General features: G+C 18.6%; 1 protein-coding gene across 4 annotated transcripts in view; it reads left to right on the top strand.

Moving 5' to 3' along the window:
• Window positions 1–13,524, top strand: part of LOC412667 (proto-oncogene tyrosine-protein kinase receptor Ret) — a 188,741-nt gene that overhangs the window by 111,753 nt on the left and 63,464 nt on the right. For 2 of the 4 annotated variants that reach the window (XM_006572141.3, XM_396123.7), the window contains exon 1: window positions 8,370–9,097. The exons of the other annotated variants lie outside the window; for them this stretch is intronic. In XM_006572141.3, the coding sequence (XP_006572204.2) occupies window positions 9,046–9,097 (52 nt within the window). In that variant the 5' untranslated portion in view covers window positions 8,370–9,045. Of the gene's footprint in view, window positions 1–8,369; window positions 9,098–13,524 lie in introns of those variants that run through there. 4 annotated transcript variants of the gene reach the window in all.

Here is a 13,524-nt window from a genome sequence, read left to right as displayed (position 1 = left end):
ATAGTTTTAATTTTCTACTGTTTTTAACAATTTTATAAAATATTTAATTTTAAAAATATAATATAATAAATTAATTATATAAAAATATAGTCATTTGATTCAAATGAATATATTATTTAATATAATTGTATATATTTTCATTTCAATAATATTGGCAATAAATAAAATATAGAATATATTTAATATATATTAATTTTTATGTTTTCCTATATAATAATTATTTAATAAGAATTAAAATATAATTATAAAATATAATTTAACTTTTCCAGTTTTGATTATTTCACTATAGTTTCTTTTTAAATAGCTTCATTTTATAATTAAAAAGTCACAAAAAGTCAGGAAGCTGAAAGAATCATTTTTTGTCATTTTTAAAAAAAAAAAAGGTTGCTAGTATTACATTTATATGAATGGATTTATGTGAGTTTATAAACATATTTATCTTTTGTTAATATAAACATCGTGTTGACAGACTAATGGGTAAATCGATTAAAAATCTACTTTCTCATGAATAAGTAATAGATTTAAAATATTGAATATTCAATATTCTGCAAAAATCATAATATTTTTTATTTAAAGGAATGAAATTACATAATATGATATCATTATATTTAGTATCTATTATTGGCATTCATCATTGTAATTTCGTTCAGAATTGTTTTATATTTATTTTTATGGATCTCAAAAATCCATAGAATATCCAAGCACTATATATAAATATTAATAAATATGCAATAATTTCTGCTGGATATTTAGTTCTGTATAGATCGAAATTATGATATTTCAATTATGATATTTTATTACAATTTATGAGAATGTACATTTTGACCATTTATTCATACGTAGTAGTTATCTGGTGTCGCGATGTGTTTATATTAAAAGTGATTATTCACTCGCCACGGATACATATATACATAAAATTCTATATAATAATAGCAATTTTGTCTTTTTTTTTTAAAAAGTATATTTTTTGATATTCCTGGATTAATTCTTGTTTTAAAGATAAAATAAAACTATTTAAAAGAAAAATTATAATAATAAATAATTTAAAAAAGTCATTAAATTGCATAATCACCAAATTAGAAAATTAGAAGATAATTATTTAGAAAAGGGAATCCTCACAGATTTCGATGATTTTTAAATATTTTTAAAATTTATAAAAATATAAATAAACATTTTAAATAAACTTTGCTTGTTATCATTATTCGATCTTAATTTTTGAAATATTTATATACAAAAAAAATGATTACTTATTACATAGAATTTCTCTTAACATTTACTACTATGTGGGCATACATATATAATCATTATTCTATCATTTATTTTTTATTGATATAAATATATGATAGCAATAGATAATTAAATAGATAATTATAACAAGTAAAAAAATCTGCTTATTAATGGAATAAATATTATTAAAATATATAAGATAAAATAGTTCATGATATAAAAATATCTCAACTTTAATGTTAAGTTAATAATAATGATATAGATATTTATTGTAATTTTAATCATTAATTTCTTAATTAAGGTTGCTTAAGAATTATTTTATGTTTTATTTTTGCATTAGATTTGAAATATTTTAAGCCGATCATAACTTATAAATAATTTTTTGACCGATCTATTATATATTTTAAATGCCGTCCGTTGCGATATGTTTACATGTAGGAATAATAGATAATTTCAGCTTATATATACGCATATGTCTCATAGTCACAGATATATAAGACATATAAGAAAAATTCTATTTAATAATAATAAATCTTTTTTTTTTTGCAAATATCATACAAGAAAAAATTTTATTAAAAATTTTGTTTTATATAATATATTCAAAAATCATAAAAATCGATAAAAATCTTTTCTATTTCGAATATTTACTAAAATTAAAAAACTTTATATTTTTATTTTACATTTTTTATTTAAATTTTTTATAACATTTTAAATTATCATACATTAACATTTTGAATCCATAAAGTATTATTATATTTATGGAATACTAGAAGATTTTAGAGATCAAAAAAAAAAATTGATATTTAAAAATATCGCTTGAGACTTATTTTTTAAATTATAAATTTCAATTTGTATTAGATGAAACGAGGCCAGAATATGCATGTAACAGAAATAGACCTATTGCTTCATTCCTTCGCAAATTTTAATTGTTAATAATTAAATAAATAATTTTTATATAAAAATTTTATATCAAATACATTGGTTTTGATATAAATCGACTTTCAAAGATATTTGACAAATATATATGTTAATAAAAGCTTGCATATATATAATGAAAAATTCGAATATATAATGAAAAATTTTAAATATAACTGGAAATCTAGATTTCTTCGAAGTTTTAATAAGTTTTTCAAAATTTTGGTAACTTTAAAAGTTTTAAGAATTTCGATAATATTATACAGTAAAATACGAAAAATAATAGCAAATAAATAAGAAAATTCAAGTGTTGAAGTTTTAAAGAAACAAATTTGCATATATTCAGTTTCAATTTCAGTATCACTGATCTGTTTATTCATTTGTAATATTTAAATTTACTTTTTTTTTTTACACTATTGTTTTCTTTTTCTCGTTTCTATTATGTACAAGAGAAATACTATCAAAACTATTAAGATTTAACAAGATTTTTCTTCAAATTTTCTAGGTTTCTTTTTAAATCTTAATACAAAGTTATAACAATTGATGTCAATAAATATTAATATTCAATTATAACTTTATCTTAATAAAAAAATCTAAATTATTAAATTTATATCTATCAATTGAAGATTTATTATTTTGAATCTATTAATTAATATTTCTATATTTTAATATTTCATATTTTCTAAATAACTTGTTAATAATCATTGATAGATTTCTTCACTATAATAAATTTTCAATGGTGACATAAATATTCTATACGTAAATATTAAGTGATTGCATTTTGATTGATATAATTGTATAACTTTGTCATTATAATTTTTTCATTCTCTTTTGATCCTATTAATATTTTTTTTATTTTTACTATAATAGTAATCTAAAATTAAAAGAATTGAAAAATTTTTAAAAGATGTAATTTTCAAAAAATGTTCAAACTATTCTGTGAATGAGTGCATGCAATATAATGAATGAATTTTAAATTTCTAGATAGAAAAATATCCTTTGTCAATTAAGATCTTATGTATCTTCTTAGGAAAAAAATACAAAAAGAATAAAATCTTTTCGTATTCACACAATGATAATTGATGGTTTTTGGTCGATTGAGGTCATTTGTCTTTTTCCTTAAAAACTAATAATTTATGTAATTTTGTAAATAATAATCAAATTATTTTGAATATTCGATTAAGATGAATATTTATGTTTTTCAAAAATTGAAGTAAGAAGAAAAACGTTTTCATATTTTCTGAAGTGCTTTAACAATAATATTGAACGAGGAATAAAAAGACATTTCTGATTTCTTTTGAAGAACAAAATAAGAATATTTTTTACTAATTATATATATATATGCAGTAAATATATTAATTTTAAAATATTATACCAATACTAGTCAAATATTATTATAATATCTTTTATTAGATTGATATTTTATATATAGATAATACACAAAAAAATGTTTTTTAATCATTATTTATGTTATTTTATATATATAAAGTTAATAATGTTAATAAATATTGTTAATTAATTATAATGTGTCTAATAAAAGTTTATCGATTTTTGAACATTTAAAATTTGGCTTATTTTCAGTTTTTCAATTTGTTGTTCTTAATTCCTCTAATTTTAGTGAAATTTTTATTGAAAATATTCAATGCTTTCTGTATGTATTCGTGTGTCTATGTGTATATTGTTCGTTAGATGAACACAATTGCAATAAATATATATTTCATTTTCTTTTCCATAGATAATTCGATGTTGTAATACATAAAAATTGATTTATCATTTTTTTTTCTCTTTAATCCTATTTAAAAGTTGTGACTCATAATCATAATTGACATATATCATAATTGACAATCATTGCATTGTATTATATGATTTTTTTCGCTTTTAATATTTATATAAAATATTAATATATTTGTTTTTAATGATTTCAAAATATACTTGTATATTTCTTAATAAAAAATTAATTTTATCACTTTTTTTAATAATTTAGTTTTGTAAATGTTAATTCTGAGACATTTTTAAAAAAATTCTTAATTTAGAAATCAAAATAAATATAAAAATTGCATAAAAAAGTACATGAAAATGTTAGTTGAAGTTTATTCATTAAGTTATATGTAATAAAAGTTTGTATTAAACGAAACAAAATGCAGATAGAGAGAGCCAGCGACATTGTGATAGAAATAGCATTGTCTTGTTTGTCTAATAAATATATTTTTAAAAGAATAATTATTATTTAAAAAATTTGTGGCTATAATAATATTTTTTAAATGAGATTTAAAATTTGAGATTTATAATAAATTATTTCATTCTTAATAGAGATTAATTGCATAATACTAGATTTTTATATAATATATAATATAATATAATCGATATTTTCAGTTTTTAATAAAGCTTTAGAAATGAAATCTAAAATATAAAAAAAATATAATAAAATAATAAATTTCTTCGTGCTCCATCTGTTTATATGTGTATATTTATTCCATTTATGTAGCTGTAAATATAACCAAATTTTTGGAAATAATTTATATTAGATGAATTTTTTTTATTGCGTCCATTTTGTCAAAATTTTCATTTCCAACTTGATATTATTTTTTTGTTTTTTTTTAACATAAATCGTCTTTTTTTCTATATAAAATATTACATTTATTTGAAAAAAGTTTATTCAATTTACTTTTTTGTTATAATTATCTTATGTTTTTTCATTTAAAGTTTCAGAATTTATAATATTAAATATATTTTTCTGATTTTATTAGTTTTGCTTTTTCAAAATTTTATTATTTTTATTTCATTGAAAATAATGAAACTTTAGACAAAGAAGTATTGAGCTTTAATATTTTTTTTAATAATTTCTTCTAATGTTATGTTATGTTATGCATTTATTTAATTTTTTTTAATTAATTACCGAATAACTTAGTAAAAAAAAAAAAATACTAAATCATTATTCACATTTTTTTAGAAATTATAATTTAATATAATAATTACTTCAAATATTATAATTACTTCATATATAAATATTATCATAAAGATTATCAATATTGCTATTGCTAGTGGAATTAAAAAATTAATATTGAATATAAGAAAATATATAAAAAATTTTAAAATTAAAATATAATATAATATAATATAATAATTATATATTGTGTTATATTATTGAATTTAAAATAAAAATAGAAATTTTTATTTATTTGAAAAAAAAAATTTTTTTTCAAAGTGAATGGAAAGAATGGAAGTGGAAAGGATTAATTTTATATAAAAAAAAAATAAAATAATGATCTTTATGAAAATTTTTTTTCGTAAATAATAATAATTAAATAAAAGTTCTAATAATAGCGATAATATTTTATTTTAAATATTTTATCTTTTTTATCTTTTATTATCTTCAATTTAAAAGTATTTAAATAAAAATTATTATTTGGATAAAAAGATTGATTTTTTTTTTAAAATAAAATAACTAGATTTTTTTTTATTTTGCATGATTGTAAAGTTTCTTAAAAATTGACATATATCAATAATTGATGTTATGAGCAAATTTATTTCGACATGTTATCAGCATCTATTATAGGATTCCCAAAAAGTGCTACAATTGCATTATATTAGATAATAAACTGTAACATATTTTTTACATTTTATATTATATTTATATTATATTTTATATTCATATATATTTTACATTATATATATATATATATATATATATATATATATATATAAGTTATATATATATATATATATATATATATAAGTTATATATATATAAGTATATATATATATATATAAGTATATATATATATATATATATATATATATAAGTTATATATATATAAGTATATATATATATATATATAAGTATATATATATATATATATATATATATATATATATAAGTTATATATATATAAGTATATATATATATATATATATATATAAGTTATATATATATAAGTATATATATATATATAAGTATATATATATATATATAAGTATATATATATATATATATATATATATATATATATAAGTTACTAATTTATTAAATGTATTTATATATATATTTATTAAATATAGAAAATGAAAAATCAATAATAATTAAAAAAAATGTTAATTAAAAAAATTTTAATTAATGATACAGAAAAATTTCACATAAAAATAATTAATCAATTTTTAAATATTTTCAAAATTAAATAAAAGAAATAAAATATATGAAGAATTAATAAAAGATTTAAATTTCTTTTTAATTTGAGAAATCAATAATAAAAAATATTAATAAAAAAAATTATTATTCATTATATATATATTATAGCAGACCATTATATATATATATATTATAGCATATCAATATAAGATAAGACAAATGTAGTCAATTTAATGAATTAAATTCATAACTGAATCCAAGTGAAAATAATCTAATATATGTTATATATTAAAATCAATTATTAAATGTCTTCTTAAATTTTGTTTGTAACATTAAAAATACTTTTAACAATGTGTTAATTATTTGCGAAGTAGAAAAAACTAAATTATTAATAATAATAAAAAATATAGAACAAATTCTATTTGTATGATTATATAAACATATATTAAATGATTCTAGAAAATCAATTGAATTTTTTTTCATTTCACTTATTGAAAAAAATATAGATTGCTATCAAATAATAAAATAATTTGAATATACAAAATAATATATTAAAAAAATATGAAATAATACTTATTCTATATATATTACATATAATTAAATATAAATATTTCAAAAAATTAATATTTAAAGCATAAAGATTACAAAATGATTATTAACTTCAGATTCCTAAAGAATTAAATCTATTATTGCTTATGAATATATATGAATTTCATTTATCATAAATAATAAAAGAAAAAAAATATTAAAATTAGAAAATATAGATTTTTTACAGTCTCTTTAATAGTAAAACTAAATTATTTAGTATTTTTTCAGAATCACAAATAGATATGAAGTATATGAATATGTGAATTTTAATTTACAAATTTATACATTTTATATAAAAAATTTTCAATTTATACATTATATCATTAATTAATTTAATGATATTAAAAATAGTGAATTAAAATCATCAAATAAACATAAATAAACATAATTTTATAATAAATATTTTTTTCTAGAAATTTAGAAACAACAAATATTAATAAATTGGATTAAACAATATACAATTTATGTTTCTTATAAAAATGAAATAGTGATATATCATTAAGCAACATTCATTCAAGAAAAAAATCTGATTGAAAAGTTAGAGTTAATAATTTTTTTTATTAATATATAAATAAAATTTTTTTTATTAAATTTTAAAAAGTATTTAGTAGATCATTAATATGTATTTGTTATTTATTAAATATATATTATTTTATGTAATAAGTAATTTATATTTAAAATCCTTTTCCAGTTAAATATTATCCACAAATTTGATTCTTACAGAATGATTATTCAAAAAACTATTTATTCGAACGAAATCGTTATCTAATTAATTCAGATAATCGATTTTACTTAACAATATTTTATTTGTATTTTAATTAACAATAATAAACAAAAGCTAAATACCATAAATAATTGTAACGAAGAAACGATCAATGTTCAAGGACATTCTCAGCGTATCCTCAAAGAGTTTGCGTGCACGTCACTATATACGATAATGTTGGTCAACGAACTCTACTAACGATAGCGACGGATCAATTGAAATGCACCCCTTTGTCCTGCGTTCTATGTCTCATTCTGTTATCGTATCAAAGGGGAGGTTCCATCCCTCGACGAAATGTTGCTTTCGAACTGTCGAAAAAGATTAGCGAAACAAAAGTGAAAGAGAACTTCAATATCGTTAGTATATTCATCGTATGATATATTTTTTTGGTATCGTAAGAAAGACATATAACTACAAAACGGAAATAATCTTTTTAACAATTAAGTTAAAAAATGATAAAGTATGTCAATCTTTGATCAAAATGTCAAAAAACTAAACGTAAATAAGAGAAACGGGAAAAATAATAATAGGAAGAAAAGTTGGAATTACGAAGGCGCGTCAGAGTGTTGAGGGAAGGAATAATTAGAGCGAGCGTATGGGAAAGAACGCATGAAGGGTCGCACCTATTCCCTGAGCGGCTATCTTGCTCGGTTTGTCCCGATTCTTCGGGGGTGTGCACACGTGCGTACGCGTACGCGCATGCGCACTCGATGAGAATCGTACCTGATAACGGCGGGTGTTCGACAGTCTTCTCAGTTATGCTTGATGCGTCTCGGCGTCGCGACGCATCGTTCAATTCTTTCCATTTACACTTCCTTCTTTATTCAGTTATTTGCTTTCCTGTGAAAGAATCAAATGTTCATAAAAGACATTGGCAAAACGAGATGCCACTTTGTTATTTTCGAAATGCTATACATATGAGTTACGTGTTTCGTGATATTGATCAATTAACTGCTACTTAACACATATATTTTTAATAATATTTAATACTTTTAATAAGCTTTAATAATCAAAATAATACGCTTTTTTTCTATTTATCTATATCAATCGTTCGCATATATCTTGGAAATTGTCGATCAAATTTTGTGAAATTCTAAAACATTTAGCTGTCGCATTATATGGATAATCGTTCGAATTTCTTCAATATGAAAGCAATTTCACAAGGGAATGAAGAAATTGATCTTTTTTATGTTTTGTTTTGGCACATTATCGAATGTTCGCACTGCTGAAAAGCATGTACGCGTGCACGTCACGCGAGTAACGAAGCAAAATAGCAAAGCAAACTATAAAATAACAAATCAAAAGATAACAAAGGTATTATTTGAGTCAATTTATACTAATTTAAGAATGTGGACAGATTAATATCGGAGATTATTTCGAGTGTTCGGAAAATATCGTGCAAAATAACAATTGGCTAAACGAGATCATGATGTGGTTACTTCTATTGTTGCTGTTACCGATAAGGACACCTGCCTCCGGTAAGTAAAGCGGATATTATGAAGTTTATTTTTATTGAAATTTTTCTATTCAATTAAATTATTAATTTTATTTTATAAAGAATTATATTTATTAAATTTATAATCGACTATTGAAATAAAGAAAACTTTGATAATAATCTCTTTGATATAATTTAAATTAAACAAGAAATATTTAAATTAAACAAAAATTCAAATAAAATTATATAAATTTTTTTTCCTAATAATTTTATTATTGCACGTAATTTATTTCGTAATTTATTTTAAACACGTGTCTATGGTATTATTCCCAAAGACGAGAAATGCGCGCGTTAACTGATACGTTCGATCGCGCTAAGTCATATTATTAGTTCACGAATCAATCACGAAGCATTGTATGCTAAAATTTGCACATTTATATTGATCTTAAATTAACATCGTTAACATTGACTGACCAAGTTATCGCGATTTTATATTTTATATTTTATATTTTAAACAGTACAAAAAAAAAATAGACAATATATTATATATATTATATACATACACATTTATTGTGTGTATCGATTAAGTATCATAATTTTGCATATAAAAAATTTAACGTATTGAGAATTATTGTGATGTTCATCAAATATAAAACATTTGAAGAAAAAAGAAAAACATTTATAAATTGACATTTAGAGAAGAAGAACAGTTTTTTTTATTTTTATAATTTATAATTTTTATAATTTTAATATTATGTTTTCGATTTAAATTTTATCTTGTACGTCATAATAATCATCCTATCATTATTCATCTTATCACCTTAGCATCATTTCATTTCCATAATGATTCTCACCTCGTTATATATATTTAGATTTTATTTAGAAATGTTAAAATATAATAATAATACTAAAATCGATCATTGACCGAGGTATCGATTAAATCGTGTATTTTTCGAATAAATTTTCGAAGGAATGTTACCACGTGAAGGTTAAGCCGATGACATTCGCACTTGACCGTAATCAAGAGATGTGATATCGCAATGTCGCGTGCAACCCTGGTCTCACGTGATTGCGATGCAACCAAAAAATCGATATTATCCTTTGGTCAACTTCGATGAGTATATTTCTTAATTTTCTTTTCTCGTATTGATCTTCTTTTTTAAACAAAATAATCGAAATAATTATTCATTTACATAAAGTGTACAGAGTTACAATTACCTTTTATGTTTTAATCTAGAGATTTTATGTTTTGATATTAGAAGAATTGAATTCATCAAAATGATGGATTTCATATTTTTTGTTTTATGATAATTAAAAATGTGAAAATATTTTTGAAATTAATATTATATTTTATTCTATATATTATTATATATTATATATTATTTTATTATATAATATATATTATATTATATTATTATATAAATAAAAATTTAATTATTATATCTAATAAATTATTTTTATTATATGTTATTATATGTAACATAAATATTTAAATATCTATTATAAGCCAAATTCTAAAACTTTTATAAAAAGTTTTATAAAAAAATCTCCAGATTTATTATCAAATATCAAAATATTTCTGAATTGATAAAAAGAAACTATTAATTTATTAATTATAAATTATTAAGTTTCCATAAGTTCATAAAAAAATTTTTTAATTATTATAATTTATAATATAACAATTTAATAAATATAGTTTAATAATTTAATAATAATATTTTACTATTATTTAAAAAAAAAATTTTAATTTTATTTTTATTTTTTTTAGCATTTTAATTTTTCTGTATAATTTTATAAAAATTTTGTTAATATATATATAATGTGTAATATAATATATATATATATATATATATAATATGTAATAATATATATATATAATAATAATATATATATATGTATGTATGTATGTAAATTTTATCATATATAATATTTTTAAAATTTCTATTTTCGAATTTTTAATGAAATTCATGAGTAACACTTCATGACATTTCGCATTTTATAATAGAATACAATGAAACAATCGTAATGTCATATCATAGCAATGACATTTTCAAAATTTCTGAATGCGAAGAACACATTTTTATGCTTAAACTTTGCTATATTATTTCTATCTAATCGAATATCAGTACGAAAACGAATGTATTTGCATAATATTATGGCTATAATACGACTTGCGTGCAATCGAACGAATTTCACAATAGGTTATTCTGTGAATTTAACTGGGATAAAACTCATTTTTTTCATGTACGATCATTTTATAAAATTAAAAATAGATTACGAGGATTAAATGGTTGTCTATCACGAAATACAACAGCTAATACTTTTTTGCACTGCAGTTTTTTGTGTCTATACAGTAATTATAACAATATATCAATATTAGCAAGCTCGAATACAATAGAATTTTTGTGTCTAGTTTAAAATTAAGAATTCTTAAGCAAATCAGATTACAACCTATATTTTAGACATATTACATAGATTGTAATAAAAAGAGCATGCATATATTAATATATTCCTCTTTGAAAGATTGATTAAAAATTATATAAGCAATTTAAGTTAATGAAGCAAATAGAGTGAGATTTTATTATATATCGACCAATATTTTTATATATCAAATTTTGTTTTAATCTCTGGAATTAATTTTTGAAGATATCCCATGAGTATATTAATATCTTGTATCTAACAGTTTTTTTAATAAATACAAAAATATATGTTTTGATTTTTGTTTGATTTAATAAAAAAAACTTAAAAAATTTTATTATATTATATATTAAATTTTAACTATATACATATATCTGTTTATTTATAATAAATGCTAAATTTTTTTATTATTGATGATATGTAAAAATTAGGGATTATATTTTACTTAAGAATTCACTTTATTTATTTATTTATTATATGATTATTTGTTTTATATAATAAACTTATATACAATATATAATGTTAATATATTTATATTATATAATGTCATTATATAATGTTAATATATTTGTGAAATACATTTAGAAAATCAATTTTAGAAATTAAAACAAATGCAAAAATTAGTATAAAAATATCGATTAAGATTTATTTATTAAGTTAATAGCAATTGAATTTGTTGCACAAAGTGAAACAAAGATAAAATTAAAAAAATCTATCTATTTTCTCGTTACATCCAATTCTTATATTTATAATTCAATAATTAAAAATAAATAAATAATTAAAATATAAAATATATATAATAATATAATAAAATATAAACAAATAAAAATAAATAAAATCTTTAATTTTTCGAATTTTCAGTTTTTTCTAAAAATATATTAACATATAAATATATTAGTTCATAAAATATATATTATAAAATTCTAAAAAATATCTTATAAATATATGCAATATTATATATATTAAATAATTTTTCTATATCGCTCTTTTCATTTTAAATGCACGAAAGAAACTTTTTTTCGATAATTTTTAATTTATATTTTATATATAAAATATTAAAAAATATTTATTAAGATTTTTGATAAAATATTAAAAATATTGAAATATCAATATTTATTTCAAACTTCAATTTTACAATAAAAAAACATTTTTTTATTGTTAAAATAAAAATGATAGTTATTTTATGTTTTTATTTATAGTAAGAATTTATATGATTCTGATATAAAGGAGACGATATACAATATCCTATGAAAATTATTAGTTCTATTATTAATAATACACAGAAAATATCTCATAAATACAAACTAAGTAAAACTGAAATAAAAATAATCAATAACTTGTAAGAAAATAAATTTCTCAGGCTGACATATCACGTACATTAAGAAGAGAGTAATTATTTAAAGAATAAAGAAAAATGAGGTAACATTCTAATTGACATTCGAAAGCTATAAATACTCCAAAGAAAAATGTAATTTTAAAAGCGATATTAGAATGAACTTTCATAGAATAATAAAATGCAATAAAAGTTAAAGTTAATAAAAATATAAAAAATGTAAAAATATTATTAAAGACAAAAAAAAACAATTTAAAACTTGAAAAAGAACTTCTAAAATCATTAATAATTAAGAGACATACAAAAATATTAAATTTTGCAGAAATATAACGAACAAGAACATATAATATTAAAAATGTGAAAAATATTTTGATTTTAATTTAAATATTTTTTTATTGTTATTAATTTTTGTTACTATTATAATCTGATCTGAGAAAAGAAAAATAAAAAAAAAGAAACGACAAATGAAAGAAATATTAGTTACAGTACAATAAATTATATTGATAAAAATGATATCACGTACAGGATATTATCTTTGTGGAACACTTTTTAGTTTTAGATTTTACAATTTTAGAAAATGAACACAAAAGTTGATATAAAGATTTTGATTAAAGTTTATTTTTTAAATTAAAGCAATTAAAATAATAATAAATAATTAAAATTTACATTACATAAAAAATTATTCAGCTCGAAATGCTGATAATATAAATGTTTGTATG

The sequence above is a fragment of the Apis mellifera genome, linkage group LG3 (assembly GCF_003254395.2).
Source record: "Apis mellifera strain DH4 linkage group LG3, Amel_HAv3.1, whole genome shotgun sequence".
NCBI lineage: Eukaryota > Metazoa > Arthropoda > Insecta > Hymenoptera > Apidae > Apis > Apis mellifera.
The sequence above is the reverse complement of the archived record's forward strand: the minus strand, read 5'-3'. Positions and strand labels throughout refer to the sequence as shown.